A 17,535-nucleotide genomic window follows, 5' to 3' on the forward strand; every position below is an offset into this window, starting at 1 on the left:
CCCCTCCCCTCCCCTCCCCTCTCCTCTTCTCTTCTCTTTTCCTGAAGTGCCAGGGATAGAACCAGGGCCTCATACAGGGTAAGTAAGTGCTCTGCCACTGAGCCACATCTCCGGATGTCCAGTCTTTAATAGATGGTAATGCCTAACAGAATGTTAAAGGAGACTCAGGTGAGAGTGTCAGAATGGCCATCCAAGGAGGTAACAGTGATTTTGGCATCTGAATGATGTAAAGCAATTAGTTTTTCTATAATATTGCTAAAGCATTGCACCTGTCCTTGGAGCAGGTGAACCTGGGGAGGGTATAAAGCTACGGGGGGGGGGGGTGGGGGGGGGAAGGGCCTGGAAAGAGCCCAAGCAACACAGCTGCAGCCAGATCCAGATGCTCTTGAGACAGGATCAGCGACAGGGCTCTAAGGAGGTTGCAGATCCTACTGAAAGGCCCAGTGGGGTGAGGAGTGTGGTGTAGGCTTGCCTTTGGCACATGCATTTGGAGAGGTGTCTTTTCGGCTTGTATTCTGAGTTGGAAAAAGAAGGAAGGAAATGTTTCCTTTTTGAAGTGAGAGCTTGGAAATTGGGAGGATGGCTCAGTGGGTAAAGTAATTGAGAACCCAAGTTCAGAACAGCATCCTGTGCCTATAATCCCAGAGAGCAGAGAGCAGAGGGGAGAGCAGAGACTGGTGGATCTCTGATTGTCACTAGCCAGCCAACCTGTGGGCTCTGTGTTCAGTGAGAGACCCTGTCTCAAAAGCTGTATGATGGATGTGGTGAGTGGTTGTGGAAGGTACTGGGTGAAGTGGAGCCCAGACATACAGTGTAAGATGCAGGGGTGGACCAGGCTTCAGCCAGCTCAGCGCTTCTTGGAAGTCACTGTTGCCCAAGGTGAGGCTCAGATGTAGGGTGAATGCTTAGTGTTGCTGGGGCAGAGTTTGGTTTCCAGCACCAAAACCAAACAAAGCAAGACCAATCAATAGCCATAAAGGGTTACCTCTTGAATGGGGAAGGTATAAAACTGGCAGGGGTCTCCAAGAAGGCTCGATAATGTTGGACTTTGAAATTTAATCCAATAAAAATGTCTAATTACTGCAGTGTTTTGGCTACCGCAGTGCTGTTTACAGTGCAGTATGCGTCCACTGTATAGAAACAGAGGTCTGCTCAGTCTTAGCTGTCACTGTCTAGTCCTTCCTGAGCTATCCCAGCACTTAGGTGAAGGATCAGGATTCAGGGTCGTTCTCTGCTACATGCTCAGCTTGAGGTCATCTTGGGGTCTTGATGGGACCTTGACATAAAACAAACAAATAAACAAACAAACAAAACCCAGACTGAACACCATTAAAAAGAATTTAAAACTGGGCAGCATGTCACAGTGACGCCTAAAATCCTAGCACTCAGGAGGTGGAAACCAGAGGATAGTGAGTTCAAAGGCAGCCTGCACTCCATAGTGAGACCTGTTTCCAAAATGAAAACAGACAGAAAAGCAAAAGGTTCAGAAAGCGCCTAGAGCTGTAAAGAAATTACGTAATAATAATTGTCACCGTGGAGCTAGGACACAGCTCACTGGGAACACTGGCACCAGACCCTGGGTCCAAGGCTGTGCCTGCTAAAAATACATCCAAGTCAAGTGGGCTTGGGGAGAGTCACTTGCCTTGGCCTAAGTCATGTGCTGTACAGCCTGAGAGCCCGAGTCTATTCCCTAGGACCATATAACAGCAGGGCACCGTGGTACACGCCTTAATCTTAATACCAGCACATGGGCTGCTGACTGGAGGAACCCTAGGGCCTCCTGGCAAGTAGTCGAATTGAGCTCTAGGGTCAGTGAGGGACCTGTTTCAAGTAATAAGATGGGGACAATGAGGAGAATATCCAGCTTTGACTGCTGCCCGCCCCCAATACCCCCCCATAAGCACCCCACCAACACATACTAACATCCTCCCTCCCTCACAAACACCTGTACACACACGAGCAATGAACATGTGTATGACTAGTGTTTTGTCTAAGTTATTTGTATTTAGAAATTTTCCTTTTTAAAAGGCATGTGCGGGCTGGCGAGATGGCTCAGTGGTTAAGAGCAGTCAGTGCTCTTAACCACTGAGTCATCTCTCCAGCCCCTGGAAATTTTTTTTTAAAACTAGGTTCCTCCCAAGGACTGGGACCATAGGCATGTACCACTGCACCTGGCTTTATTTTGCATATTTTTAGCCAGGCAGGGCCTCCCTACCCTGTTGAAGGTGGCCACAGACTCCTGGGTTCTAGAAACCCTGTCTTGAAAACTCCTCCTCCGCCCAAAAGGGTAAAGATGAAAATACTGAGAGGGTGTAGTGCAGTGGCAGTGTGCTTGCCGAGGGTTGGGGCTGGCCCTGGAACCACCACCACCGAAACATTGAGGACATTTTTGATATATCTACTGTGTTAAAAGTGGTATTTACTAAAAATACTTTTATGTGTCTTAAAAGATGCCCACAGCATATTAAAGTGTGACTCAAGCTGTACGCTCTCCTTAAGCATGTGCTTAGAGACACAGTTGTTTTCTGTGTGTTGGCTTTGTGTAACAGTGGGAGGACTCACAAGAGACTATCAACAGTGGCCACATCTAGAGATGCGGTAGGAAGGGAGAGGGTGACTTTTACTTTTTATTTAAAACAATTCTATACTATCATAATTTTTTCTAATTCAGTGTTTACTTAAAAATATATCCACATACATGTTTGTTTTTAGAACATTTTCATCATCTCAGAGAAACATGTACTCCTTAGGTCCTCCCCCTTCCAAATTCTGCCTGTAGCAATCACTTGTCTACATTTTGTCTGTATACACTTACTAGTTCTGGACTTTAGATATGGAGTAAGCAGTCTTTGTGGCTGGCTTTGTTCACTTACTGCTTTTTTTTTGTTGTTGTTGTTTTTTTTTTTTTTTTTTGGTTTTTCGAGACAGGGTTTCTCTGTATAGCCGTGGCTGTCCTGAAACTCACTTTGTAGACCAGGCTGGCCTCGAACTCAGAAATCCGCCTGCCTCTGCCTTCCAAGTGCTGGGATTAAAGGTGTGCGCCACCACGCCCGGCCACTTACTGCTTTTTTTTTCCTTTTTATTTTTGTTTTGAGACAGTTTCTGTATGCACACACACACACACACACACACACAGTCTTTGATCTCACACTCATAGTGCCCCTGAGTGCTAGGATAGGCATGTACCATCCTGTCCTGCTGATCCTGTTTTCAGAGGTTCAGTTATACGTTTATTTCCTTTGAGATACTGTGTGTATGTGTATGTTAGTGTTGAAAACCGAATGTAGGGCCTTTATTCATGCAGTGCCTTCAAGTTCTACTGTTCCACTGAGCTATGCCTTCAGCTCTTAAATATCTTTTCATATGTGATTTTCCATATGTAAATATTGGAGAAAAATGTTTACTCAGATCCCTTGTCTTTTTGTCTTAATTATTTTTAAATTATGTGCATGTCTGTGTATGTGGGTCACTGTCCAGCCTAGAGGGTTTGGATCCTTCTGGAGTTCGAGGTATAGGAGTTGTGAACTCAGGCCCTTGACAGAACACAGTGTGTTCTGTTGCCTGCTGTGGCCGGATGTCTGTCTTATTATTTGCTTTTTTTTTTTTTTTTTTTTGGTTTTCTAGTAGGTCATAAGGCAATGTTGCTCTTGTCAGGGATGGCCTGTACTGGCATTGGTAAGTTCAAAAGTTTCTGATAAACGCAGTCATAAGATAACAGAAGTGTTGACCACAGCGCACATGTTTGAAACCACATTCAGTTTCCTGTATGATTTCTTGATGTAGGGCAGGGAGTTTGTCAGCAGGGCTGCTGAGAGGCAGAACCTACAGGTAATGTCAACAGGCTGGGGAAGTCAGTAGTTGGGGGGAGGGCGGGGGGAGAGTATTCCAGAGCTAGGGACCTAGCAGGAGGTCTGAACCCAGGTGACTGGAGGAATGGGATGTTTGGTAGTCTCATGTCCCTGAACACACAGAAGCTGAGGTGCAAGGTCACACAAATACACTTTGAAATTGACCCTCAACACTGGAAGAGCTGGCCCTCAGGTGGACCCCTCTGGACAACAGACCAGCCATAGATCAGCTCAGGCCTTGCGGAACCATGGTTGTAGCGTGCCAGAGGACAGTGGGCCCAGAAGAAAGACAGGGAGGCGCCCCCTGGTCCAGCAGCTGGGCGCATGGTGCATTTGTCCCACTTCAGATGCTCTAGGTGGTTTGCTGCTCCGCAGGCACACACACACTGCCGCTTTGAGGCTCTACCTAGCAGCTCCTGAGAGCAGAAGAGGCCCCTGACAGCTTTCTCTTTGAAATTGCCCTCACATCTTATCAGCCAAGCAGCTACTCTTTATGAGAAGGCAAAGGCAGACATCAAGGTTTGTCATCCCTTAGAACTCACACAGCCCTTTTGAACTCCCAAGGATTTTCATGTAGGTTTGACAGCTGAGACCCCCAACAAGTCACATCACCTGGCTTTTTCTTTTCTTTGAGTGAATGGTAGAGATTTCTTTGAAGGACTTGATGGAGCCCTACTGCCTCATGAGCAGACTGTCAGATGAGATGGGAGGAGTCACCTTTGTTTTTGGTACATGAAAAGTTCTTATTTGAACAAGAAGGGGAAAGTCCACATTCCCTGGTTAACAGGAAAAATTGGCTTGCTTTCTCCTTTGAGGTGGGAAGAAAGGAGTGCCCTTATTCTAACAGGAGAAAACGGACATTCCTTAGAAGAAAAAGCCTTAGGTGACTATTCTAGAATCCTTTTGTGCACAAGGAAAGCAAGGAACTATGGACCTGCTTGAAGGACTCTGCATGGAGAGGGAGTGCCCCTTCCCCCCAGCTCCCAACCTTGTTCAGTGGATTTCACATCTACCTGCCCCTGCTTCTCTTCTCTGCTCTCCAGTCTGTCTGTGTTGTTGTTTGTTTTTAAATCATAGTTCAACTCTCTCATGGGTACATAATATCTTTCCTGATGGTGGTCAGAAAAACCAACTAGGAACATTTTTTTTCTTTCATTTTAACATTTTTTACTTTATGTGTATAAGTGTTTTGCCTGCACGAATGTAAATATACCATGTATGTGCAATGCCTGCAGAAGCCAAAAGAAGGTGTCAAGTCTTCTGGAATTACAAATTACACACGGTTGTGAGCCAGCGTGTAGATGATTGGCAGCTGGACTGAGATCCTCTCTCTGCTAGAGCAAGGGTTCTTTTTTTTTTTAAAATTAATTAATTAATTAATTAATTTATTTATTTATTATATGTAAGTACACTGTAGCTGTCTTCAGACAGCACCAGAAGAGGGCATCAGATCTCACATTGGGTGGTTGTGAGCCACCATGTGGTTGTTGGGATTTGAACTTCGGACCTTCGGAAGAGCAGTCGGGTGCTCTTACCCACTGAGCCATCTCACCAGCCTCCGAGCAAGTATTCTTAGTCACTAAGGCATCTGTCTAGCCTGGTGAACGAGTTTCTGTCCTCCCTTTGTTCTTTTCCTTCTTTTCCCCCTCCTTCCCTCTCCTTCCTTCCCTCATTCTCCCTTTCCTTCCTTAAAGGTCTTAATCTCTTTATTTAGTTTTAATTTTGTCTGTGTGTTTATGTGCACCATATGTGTGCAAGGTTCCTGTGGTGGCCAGAGGCCATCTCCTCTCCAAGACTGGAGGTCTGGGTGGTTGTGAGCTGCTGTGTAGTTGTAGGCCCTCTGCTGGAGCAGCAGGAGCCCCAGGGAACATTTCTTTAAGCTGCATTGCGCAGCATCTGTTTTAGAGTTGAAAATGCTTGCTGTCATACAAAAGGCTGTTGACTCCAAAGTTGATCTGGCTTTCCTTCCTCACTGGTGTCTGAATTCTTCTGACTACCCATCCCCAGCCAATGGCATAAAACTCTCTTTCTGATGGGGCTTTGTTGTTTTTACAATTGGAGCAGTTGTTTTTAGTTTCATTGTTGGCATTTATAGCTGTTGTTAAAGGTGCCCTCAGTAGATCCATGCAATAGCCCTTACTGTCATGTTCTTACTCTTCTTAACTTTAGACGTCTCTGGTTATATAGAAATATTCCAAGCCAGGGGGTGGTGGCGCACTCTTTTAATCCCAGCACTTGGGAGGCAGAGGCAGGTGGATTTCTGAGTTCGAGGACAGCCTGGTTCGAGGACAGCCTGGTCTACAGAGTGACAGGACAGCCATGGCTACACAGAGAAACCTTGTCTCGAAAAACCAACTGTAGTGGCTATTCCTGGTTGTCAACTTGACTATATTTGGAATGAACTACAATCCAGAATTGGAAGGCTCACCAGTGACCCTTATCTGGAGGCTTGGAGATCCTTATCTGGATCTTGGTATGGAGATCTTGAGCCATACTGGCTATGGATTCCAGAAGATTAAATCTCCGAGTTTAAGGAGATTTAATCTGGGCTACACCTTTCATCTGGGATTAAAGGTGTGGTGGAACACACCTTTAATCTGGGCTACACCTTCTGCTGGAGACAATATAAGGACATTGGAAGAAGGGAGTCTAGCTCTTGCTCCTTCGCCTGCTTGCTGTGTGAGACTGAGTAACTGCTAGATCCTTGGACTTCCATTCACAGCTGCGACTGAACCATTGTTGGGAATTGGGCTGCCGACTGTAAGTCATCAATAAATTCTTTCACTATATAGAGACTATCCATAAGTTCTGTGACTCTAGAGAACCCTGACTAATACACCAACCAACCAACCAACCAACCAAAAAACCAAACAAACCCAGCAACTAAACAATTTTATTAGTCAAAGGTATAGTCTCTCTTCTCCCTGCAGTACTGAAAATCAAACCCTCTTTGCAAATATTCTCTCACCAAGCAATATCTCACCCATTCAGTTTTTTGAGACAGAGTTTCTTTGTTGTAGCCCTGGTTGTCTGCTTGTGGACGTTGTACATCGTGGTGCGCACTAGGCTCCGCACCACGATGTACAACGTCCACAAGCAGGGGTTTCTCTGTGTAGCCCTGGCTGTCCTGGAACTCACTTTGTAGACCAGGCTGGCCTTCAACGCAGAGATCTGCCTGCCTCTGCCTCCTGAGTGCTGGGATTAAAGGGATGCGCCACCTACCACGACCCGCTTCAGCTTGCTTTCTTACATATTTCAGGACCACCAGCCCAAGGTCCTCCCACACCAACCATCAATCTAAGAAAATGTACCACAGGCTTGCCCACAGGTCAGTCTGGAGGAAGTATTTTCTCAGTTGAGGTTTCCTTTCCCAAAACGATGCTAGCTTAAGTCAAGAAGTTTATGACATGAAACTAGCCAGCATATATTGGAAGACTCAGATAGGCTTGCAGTTGATAGCAAGAATAAAGAATTAGAACTGGAATTCCATCACTCTGTTGCTGGTCTATTGTATTTCTGCTTCAGTTCTCACCAGTTAGAACTAAGGTCAGAACTATGATTCCTTTCCTGAATTCCAGTTAAGTGTAAGAGCTTTAACTCACATCCCAACTGTGAACAGAACATTTCTGCTGATTGCACTTGTAGTCAGCTTTAATGTGGGGCTTCTTATTCATTGTCATTGTCCGCCTGCTTGGTACTGTGTGCTAAGATACATTTTCTGAACCCGAGATTTAACCAACTTCTTTGGGTTGGTGTGGGCTCTAAATTAGTGAGCTGAGCTGATCACTGTGAGCTCCTTGGATACTGACTGAGATGAATTTGAGTTATCTTCAATGTCTTGTGCTTGTGACTGGAACTGAGCCCATTGCTTCCGTCTGGCCACTCCTACAAGGCTGTACCCAAGAAAGAACTGCGTTTGGTAGGCGCTGCTAGTGTGACTTACTTTTCCCCGCTTAGTTTGACCTGATGTCTGACAAGAAGGAAGAATTCTTTTGGCCGAGGTTTCAGTGCTACAATGTATCCTGGAGGGACAAGGCGGTGGGAAAGGCATTGGCCGGCTCCTCGGTGGGAGGAGTGCCTGCCGGCTTGCTTGTATCTCCGCTGATACAAAGGAAAGGACACAAAGCAAGGCCAGTGTATAAAACCTGAAGTTCTGTCCCCCACTGACCTATTGCCTAAAGTTCTGAAACAGCACTGACTTCTGGGGACCAAGTAGTCAAACACAGGAGCCTGTTGGGGAGTGGGGCATTGCACATTCAAACTGTGACAGGGAGTTTTCTTAAATCTTGCATAAAAAAGAAACAGCTACAACAAAAACCCTTGAGCATCCGGTCAGTAGTCAGAGATCCAAGAAATAAGTTTAGCTCCAAAGCCCGAGACTTTATGAAATAAATGAGATGAGGGTGGGAGTGTGGAAGCTGGCTCTTAACTAGGTTGGCAACATGGCCTATACCGCCTCGCCAGTGAGTAGGACAGGAGCATCCTTTGTAGCCTCCTGCTGTCTCCTTCACCTTTTGCCTTCTTTCTTCCTACAAACCTCTTAAGTGGCAGTACCTTAGGTAACTACAGTGTTTCTTGAGACCCTGTCTTTTCCCTGCCTCCAGCTCTGGTGCAAATATAACTCAAGAAGTAAAGAGTGCAGTAAGGTTACACTTGTAGACAGACCGCAGGGCTGTGGGCTGCCTCTGCTATCTACTGTTTACTGCTGTGTGCTGCGCTGCTGGAGGGCAGTGGTTAGAGTCAGCCTGCTGCCTAAGCTGCAGATTGGATTCCAAGGATTTCAGAAGAATGGTGTTGGCCACAGTTCAGGACCTGGGCCCAATAGATTGCAGTGGGAGCGAGAGAGCTAACAGTGCCAATTTGCCTGGGTGGAGGGAGGGTTGGGAGGCAGGGTTGCCCTTGAATGTACCAATTTCTGCTGCTTGGTAGCCATGCATTGATTCCTGGTTGCTGTGAGAAAAGAGCCCAGTAACATTCCATCTGCATCATGAAGCGGGACAGTAATTATTACTTGTTTTTTTGTTTTGGTTTTTGAGACAGGGTTTCTCTGTGTAGCTCTGGCTGTCCTGGAACTCACTCTGTAGACCAGGCTGGCCTCGAACTCAGAAATCCGCCTGCCTCTGCCTCCCCGAGTGCTGGAATTAAAGGCGTGTGCCACCACGCCCGGCTTGATTATTACTTGTTATCTATGAATTTTTTATTTCAACTTTTTATTATAGAGAAACATGGAGAAAGATTCCCACTTAACCATTTGTAAATGTGCAGCGGCAGGAGCATTAATGGACTGAGTCCTCTCTCTAGCATTATCTTTTACTATTTTTCAATATGTATTTATTTTGTTTCATGTGTACTAGTGTTTTACCTGCATATGTGTGTGTGTGTGTGTACCTGACATGTGATTGGTGTCCAAGGAAGCCAAAAGAGAGGAATGGGTCCCCTGGAACTGCAGTTACAGATGCTTGTGAGCCATCACGTGGGTGCTGGGAATAGAACCCAGGTCCTCTGCAAGTGGACCTTGAGTGTTAACTGCTGAGCCATCTCCAGCACCACCATAGCTACTTTTAAAAGATGTTTTTTTTTTTTATTGTTATTGTCTGTATTGTGAGTAGTGTGTATCTGTGTGTATGCATGTGTGTGAGTGTGTGTGTGAATATGTGTGTGTGTGAGTGTTCCATGGCACACTCCTGGCCATCATGACAGCTGGTTGAGTTGCTGTTCTTCCCACCTTTCCGTGGATTGCAAGGACTGAACTCAGGTTGTCAGGCTGTGCTTTTGTAGTATCCTGTTTGATTGACCTTGCTTTTCAAATGACTAAAACATTTTTTATATCTAGGGAAATGGTAACATATCATGATGTTCTGTTATCAGAGTGTAATTCAGAACCATGAACATGGAATTTCTTTTTCTTTTTTTCTTTTGGGGAAGGGTCTCATGTAGCCTAAGCTGGCCTCCTGTTCACTGTTTAGACCTCTGATCCTCCTGCCTCTTAAGTGCTGTGACTGCAGTCATGTACCACCATACCTAGTTTTATGCAGTGCTAGGAACTGAATTGAAGGCTTTGTGTATGTGAGCTGGACAAGCACTTTGCTAATTGAGTGGCATCCCCAACTGCCGGAATGTTTAAATCCTGGAACCAGTTCTGCTGTTTTAGACCACAGAGCTGGGTTCCTTGTAACCTTTCCGTAGCAGTTGTAGGCAGTGGACTCACAGAAGGCTCTGGAGCAGTGGCAGTAGCTAGGAATGGCCCAGTGGTGATGTGAGTGAGAGGACAGATGCTGAGGGATGACACTGGGTGGTGACAGGATGGAAGTGTAGGTGTGACTGAGAAGTGGAGGGAGAGGCCGAGCACTCCAGAAATGTCTTATCCACAGTCTCCACCACTGTGGAGTAAACAGGGAAGTTGGTTCTTGGGTTTCCCATTAGGTGCTGTATCCTATGGGGCACAGCTACGGACACCTTTTTTTCTTCAGTGCTTACCATGTACTAAAAATGTACTCAGTGTTCACCAGGGTGAGAGGCTTTGTGACCAGTCCTTGAATGTTTGCCATTATGCTGTGTGATCACAAATAGTGCCAGGTTTTATTGAATTTAAGATGCTGATGCCAAGAGATACAATTGTATATATCATTAAGAAAAAAGAATCAGCACTTGGGAGGCAGAGGCAGGTGGATCTTTGAGTTCAAGGCCATCCTGATCTACAGAATGAGTCCCAAGATAGCCAGAGCTATGCAGAGAAATCCTTTTTTAAAATTTTTAAATTTTTTTTATTTTTATGCAGAGAAATCCTGTCTTGTAAAAAAAGAAAAAGAAAAGAAAAGAAAACAAAACAAAACAAAAACCAACCAAATGCAATCCAGCTGGGATGCTGGTTTCCTGGAGATAGCTTAGCTCCCCCAGGTTGGTGGCTCAGTTCTCAAGGCTGCTGCCTATTTGAGATGCCAGTATCAACTGCAGGTTGTTTTACCTGTGCTTCTGATGGCCTGTTCTAAGTTGACATTCCCCATCTCATGTCTGGACTTCCATTTCTTCCCTAGAATGGGTCATGGACCTCTGCAAACTCTTGGTGTTTACTGCCTAGTAAGGATATTAAAAAGGATGTCAGTGAACTCCAGATGATTGTATACAGAGAACAAGAGGTAGGGGAGAAGGCGTCCTGCCCCCTCCAGGCATACTTCTTACTGGAAGCTATCCTGAAGCTGGCTAAAATGCCATTTTTGGCCTTTGGTGCTAAATTTAATCTTTAGTCTGTTATCTGTGTCATTTCTCTAACACTTTTTAAAAAAGAGTTTGGTACAGGACAATGGGTGGGAACTCAAACGTGAAGGAGAAGAGGGTGTTAGAAGAAGCTGGACTTCAGAGGTCTGAATCCACAATCTTTTTTTTTTTTTTTTTTTTTTTTTTTTTGTCATATTGTCTTGGCAATAGCATCCATCGTGACCCTCCCCAGGGTGCCAATATCAGCTGTGTCATTAACACCCTTTGTAGGGGCCAGGGACTTAGGATTTACCTGCCAGGTAAAGGGGACAAAGACCAAATGTGTATTTCCTGCTACCACACTGTGCCGTCTTTGCTACCAGTGTTAGGAACTTACTGGGAACTGCCTTTGTGGGCAGTGAGTCTCGTCCTCATTGCTAGAGGTTACTGCTGTTCTTCCCTAGAAGCGGTTTGATTGATCGCTCCATGTCTTTCCCTGTGTACATGCTAAGATGCGATTCCCTTCCAGCCACTGCCCAGCCCTGCTCTGTGAGGCTGCGGATGCTTTACATCATGTCCTGTTCCTTGATGCAGTAAGATTTAACAAAGGCACTTCAGATGGGAGTGGTTGTCCTGCTCCTTTTGGTGTTTGCTTTCTTCCTAACATCTGTTACACTTCATCTTCTCTAGGAAGTGATCTCAGCACACCTGGGTTAGACATCCTCTTCTCTGTATCCAGTCTCACAGTAGGATGGATATCTTTACTCAAGAAAAATCACCCAAGTCCTTCCTCATGTCAGCAGTTAACAAAACATACTCCTCGTCTCTAAAGAACTCAGAGGCTTAAGATAAGCAGGAGACTAGAACCGGATTGGATAACTTTTTTCCCCCTGATTGGATAACTTTTGAAATGTGATTGCTTATTTGTAGCAAACTTTATGCTAAAGCACTTTCCACCCACTGCTTTATGTCAGTAATCACGGGACTCCATTTTACAGAGAAAATAGAGAAAGAGACCTTTTGAGATTTGCTCAAGGTTAGCTAACTTGCTACTAAAACCCAGGCCAGCCCCCACCCTTGACGAGGCTGTCTCCCATGCTTGTTAATACTCTCCAGCTCTGGGCCTCAGGTGTGCTCAGAGTGCTGGGTGCAGGGTAGGTGAGGACCAGCGTTGTTCAGAAACTAATGATGGTCTCATTGTACACAGCACTTCAGCTGCTGCAGTATCTTCTTGGAACAAAGACTATAAGACACTAACTTCCATAACCCCTGAATATATCCAGAGTTAACTGCCATTATGATATGGTAAAAGATCAGAGCAAACCTAAACAGCCAGGTGGGCAGCGCATGGCTTTACCGGTACTCATTGTCTGCGAGGGTTGATGCGTATGGGGATGTATAGATGATGTACGGGGATGTATAGATGTGCACTTACTTGTGGAGGCTAGAGGGCAACCTCAGGGGTCAGCCCCCAGAAACTGAGTGCCCAACTCCATTTTTCACTGGCCTAGAACTTACCAACCACAACACTGGCTCCTTAAATGGTTTCTGGGGATTGAACCCTGTCTTTGGGTTTACAAGGTAAGCCCTGTGTGGACTGAGCTATCTCACAGGTCCCAAAACCTAGCAATTTAGCAGCATAAGGGTAGTTGAATAAATCATAATACATTCATACAAAGAAATTATGCAGCTGGAATAAAAAATGAAGCAAATATATGTGGATGGAACAGTGCACAAGATAGGTTGTCACACACAAAAAGCGCATGCAGAATTGTTACCTTGAAGGAGTCAATAATTCATTTGTTTGCACTTGGGGAGATAGAAATATATTGTATATGTATTTGCTTGTATGTGAATAAAATGTCTTTGGAAAGAAAAACAAGAAACTGATTCTAGGAATTGTTCCTGAAAAGTAACTAAGAGACTCTGGGGAGGGTGACTGTCCACGTATCTGTTTGTACTTTTAATTTTCAGGAAATTTTATTTAATGCTTATTAAACTAGAAAGAAATGAAAGAAATAAGACAGGCTGGGATCAGTGTGAATTGCTTGCTTATCACCTGTGAGGTCCTGGGTTCCACCTTCTCCTCCAAGTACAAAACACCTTTCTAGAAATTAAACTAAGAGGAGGCATGTGGGGTTGTGTACAGCTTGCAAGGACATCAGTATAACTGCCTGGTCCAAGTATTCCCATGGCTAGTATTAAAAGATGGTATAAAAAGATTCTCCAATTCTTGTATGAGAAGGATACTACTGCATATCTTCTGCGATAATTTTGCTAAACATTTGTATCTTGAATCTAACCTCAGAGAAATATCAGATAAACGGAAGACTAGGAATAGGAAGCTGTTGGAGTGAAGTAGACAGAGAGCACACGCAGCGAGCACACACAGTAAGCAGTGGTTGATGCCAGATTGCATCAGAGCCAGGGAGAAAGCCGATGTTCTTTTGGCTGTTAAGGACAGTAAAATGTCCTTAAATGTCCTGACAGTTGATGAAATCCCAGGAAGTGTGTGAACAAAGTAGAATTGCTGCTCCAGTCTCACCTGCATGATTTTGACTATGGTCTCATGCCTCTAAGACAGTGTTCTCAGTTTTAGGAACTAGTTAGGAATGTGGAGGTAAGGTGGATGATAGAACATGAGCCATTTCATGAGGCCAATACAAAAGGACCATTTGGGCCCCAGGATTTTGAGACTAGCCTGGGCAATTTTTTCCCTCTAGGCAAGGGTTAAGGGTTTCTCTGTAATAGCTCTGGCTGTCCTGGAACCCTGGATCAGCCTGGCCTTGAACTCACAGAGTTCTACCTGCCTCTGCCTCTCAAGTGCTGGGATCAAAGCCATGCACCTTCACCACCCACCTTAGTCTGCGTAATTTAGCAAGACACCATTAAAAGAGACAAGGCAAAGAAGCAGTGTTTGTAATTTACTCTAAAATGGCTGCGGTGAGAAGAGAGAAGTGACCACAGAGATGGTGCAGTGGGACCTCTTGCCGTGTAATCATGAAGGCTGGAGTGTGGATCCTGTCTACTTTCCACATGCTGAGAAGGCAGGCTTCCACTGCCTGGGCCTGGCTTTTATGTGGATTTGGGGGGTTTTGAAGACTCTAGCCACTTTGCCATTTCCAGGGTTTCAGGTACCACTGAATATGGTAGGAGCAGTGTGGCTCAGGGGTGAGGAAGGCAGAAACAAGCTGTTCACAGGCTTCCATGAAGGTGGCTGCTGTGCAGTTCACACATGACAGACAGTTCCTTCGGTCAAGTTAGGTACAGGGCATTATAGTATCCTTCATTGGGCTTTATTTTGATGTAGAGATTGGAGTGTGTGTGGTATAGGACATGCCTCTCATCACATCTTTACAAATATCAGAGAAGACTCTGGTGGATGCTGGCCAGCACTCGTTCCTGTGTGACCGATGCCTTCCCCTGTCTACTTTGGTGGGAGTGGCTAGAAGTGGATCAAGCATGATTAATGTCCAGTGATATTGTGGGATGCCATGTTTTCTGTTCCTCATCAAAGGGAAGAGCATCACCTTAAGAAGAGCTGTGGTCCTAGGCTGGAGAGATGGGTTAGTGGTTAAGCTCACTCCCTACTCTAGCAGATGACACCGTGTTCAGTTCCCAGCACCTATATGGCAGCTCACAACTATCTGTAACTCCAATTTAAGGACTATCATGGCCACTTCTGGCCTCCTCAGGCACTAGGCACACATGTAGTATACATATAGGTAAATAATCATACATACAAGTAAGTAAATCTTTTTAAAAACAAGTTGTTTTAAAGTTTTTATTTTCATTTCATGTGCATTGGTGCTTTGACTACATGTATGTCTTTCTGAGGTATCAGGGGTCCTCTCAACTTGGGATTACAGACAGTCTTAAGCTGCCATATGGGTGCTGGGAATTGAACCTAGGACCTCTGAAAGGTCAGCAAATACTCTTAACCACTAAGCCATCTCTCCAGCCCCTAAAGATAAGTTTTGAAAGCCAGTGGTGGCGCATGCCTTTAATCCCAGCACGTGGGAGGCAGAGAACAGGTATATTTCTGAGGTCAGTCTGATTGAGTAAGTTTCAGGATAACAAGGGCTACATAGAGAAACCCTGTCTTGAACCCTTTCCCACCTAAAAGATAAAAATAATCTTTTAAAGAGTCTTATCTTTTTTTTTTATTACGTATTTTCCTCAATTACATTTCCAATGCTATCCCAAAAGTCCCCCATACCCCTCCCCCCACTTCCCTACCCACCCATTCCCATTCTTATCTTAAAAAAAAAAAAAAAAAGAGTCTGGAGAGATGGCTTAGTGGTTAAGAACGCTGACTGCTCTTCTAGAAGTCCTGTGTTCAATTCCTAGCACCCACATAGTGGCTCACAACCATCTGTGATGGGATCTGATGCCCTCTTCTGGTGTGTCCTGAAGAGAGCTATAGTGTACTCACATAAAATAAATAACTAATTAAAAAGAGTCCTATCTTAGAATGCACGGACTTGATGTGTTGGTGTTGGATAGACGTCACTGCTCACTGTTCACTCTGTACTGACCCAAAAGAATGGAAGACTGATTGTGAGCTGAGAAATTTAGTTTCTTTCATGAGCAGTTTATCCCTTGTTTTGCCATTTTTATTATTCCGCTCTTCATTTTGAGTAGAAATGGTAGTGTTCCCGAGGTCATGTCTACTAGGAGAAATCCTGGACTAACTAGCCTGGTGGTGGCAGCGGCACACACCTTTAATCCCAGCACTCAGGAGGCAAAGGCAGGTGGATCTATCTGAGTTTGAGACTAGCCTAGTCGGTCTACTGAGTCGGTTCCAGGAAGCCAGGGAGGGATACACAGAAAAGCCATGTCTCTAAAAAACAAAACAACAACAACAAAAAAAACATTTGAGGTCAATTTGGACTATACATCAATCAGATTAGAACGTTAGTCTCTTATTTACATATAGCTAATACATAGGAAAATAATTTTTCTCAAAAGAACTAAGATTGCCTTTAATATTTATAATGAGGCTTGCATTCTATGTATAGTTCCCATATATATACATATGTATAGACATACATCTAATAATTGTCCAAAATATAGCAGGTATGAATTTTATTATATTATTGCCACATATAATGCATTATTCTTACCCTTTGCTGAGGTATGTTAACCTTTTCTTTCCCCTTTGTAGTTGAAACTAATGTATTAAAACAGCTATCCACTTCAAGCGTGGTTCCTTTCCTGTCTTTCTCAGGGTGCTGCGAGACCTTCCTGCCCTGGATGAGCACACGTGTACAGGGTGTAGGGCACAGAGGAGTGCTCTCTGTCCTGTGCTGCTGCTGTAGGTGGGCCAGACCTGGAGCTGTCCAACAAGGAGGGAATGGATCCCAAAGATGAAAGCGCTCATGTGTGGCCAACGTCTGCAGACCATGAACAGAGCACTGCACAGGTGAAGGACGGGACAGCCTCTTCCAGCTCACTGTTGGCAGCAGTCTTTCATTTGGGTAGATTGTTGGGTAGACACAGCTAAGGAAATAGCAGTGTCTTTGTCTCTATAATGAGTGTGGCTGGGAGGGAGTGGACGTGAGAACTTGCTTGGAGAAGCAGGAATGCATTAGCACTTGGCTACTCCTCTACTCCATAGGCCTTACCTCTGCACTTGGCTGGTAGATGCTGCTTTAGTACCCTCCTTACCTGTGCTATTCTTATCTGATCCTGAAAACCTCAAGCCTTTGCTGGCTTCTTTTGCTGGCTCCTTTTACCTTAGTCAGTAAAGGGTTTCAGTTCTCTATGAGTAATGAAACCTAAGGTATGTTTATAAAGTAAGTGACCTATCTTCTCTTTTAAGACACGGTCTTATCTAGCCTGGAACTCTCTCTATGGTGTAGACTGGCTTCGAACTCCTAGAGATCTGCCTGTTTCTTACTTCCAAGTGATAACAGGAGGAAGCTAGGCCCATAAACTCAGTTTTAAACAGTATGATAAACAGGAGATTTTGATCCAGTTTTTCACTAAATTGTAAAACCATAGTACCTTGTCAAAATCAGTTGTTAATCAAAAGTTAACCTTGAAAGATTTACATGTGCAAATATTACGTTATTTAAGAAATAATCAACACTGCAGTAAGTAATCATGATGATATAATATGACTTAAAGGCTACAGTCTAAAGTTTAGAGAAAGTGATTCCAGAGATGTTTTCAGCAGAATAACTGAGAACACTGGTTTTCTCATGGAAACTGTTCTGATGACGACTTTCATTAATTTATATACTAGGTTTATCCAAAACTAGGAGAAAAGGTGAGGAGTGGGGCAGTTGATCTCTGTGACTTCAAGGTCAGCCTGGCCTACTTAGTGAGTTCCAAGCAGTCGGGGCCACATGGTGAGACTTTGAGAGAGAGAGAGAAGGGGGTGGGGTGGGGAGAAAATGTTTTTGTGAGGTTCTGTATTTTGATCAGGGGCCCTGCCTGTGGGGAATCTGTGGTCAGGATCCCCCTTGTGTTCTTTTTTTTTTTTTTT

The 17,535-nt window shown here is 44.6% G+C and overlaps 1 protein-coding gene across 1 annotated transcript in view; it reads left to right on the forward strand.

The window, feature by feature from the left end:
- The window catches only part of Prdm10 (PR/SET domain 10), a 102,895-nt gene that overhangs the window by 17,116 nt on the left and 68,244 nt on the right, over positions 1-17,535 (forward strand). Inside the window, exon 2 of the mRNA XM_021172017.2 lies at positions 16,273-16,467. Coding sequence (XP_021027676.1) covers positions 16,399-16,467 — 69 coding nt within the window. The 5' untranslated portion in view covers positions 16,273-16,398. The remainder of the gene's footprint in view (positions 1-16,272; positions 16,468-17,535) is intronic.

The sequence above is a fragment of the Mus caroli genome, chromosome 9 (genome assembly GCF_900094665.2).
Source record: "Mus caroli chromosome 9, CAROLI_EIJ_v1.1, whole genome shotgun sequence".
Lineage (NCBI taxonomy): Eukaryota > Metazoa > Chordata > Mammalia > Rodentia > Muridae > Mus > Mus caroli.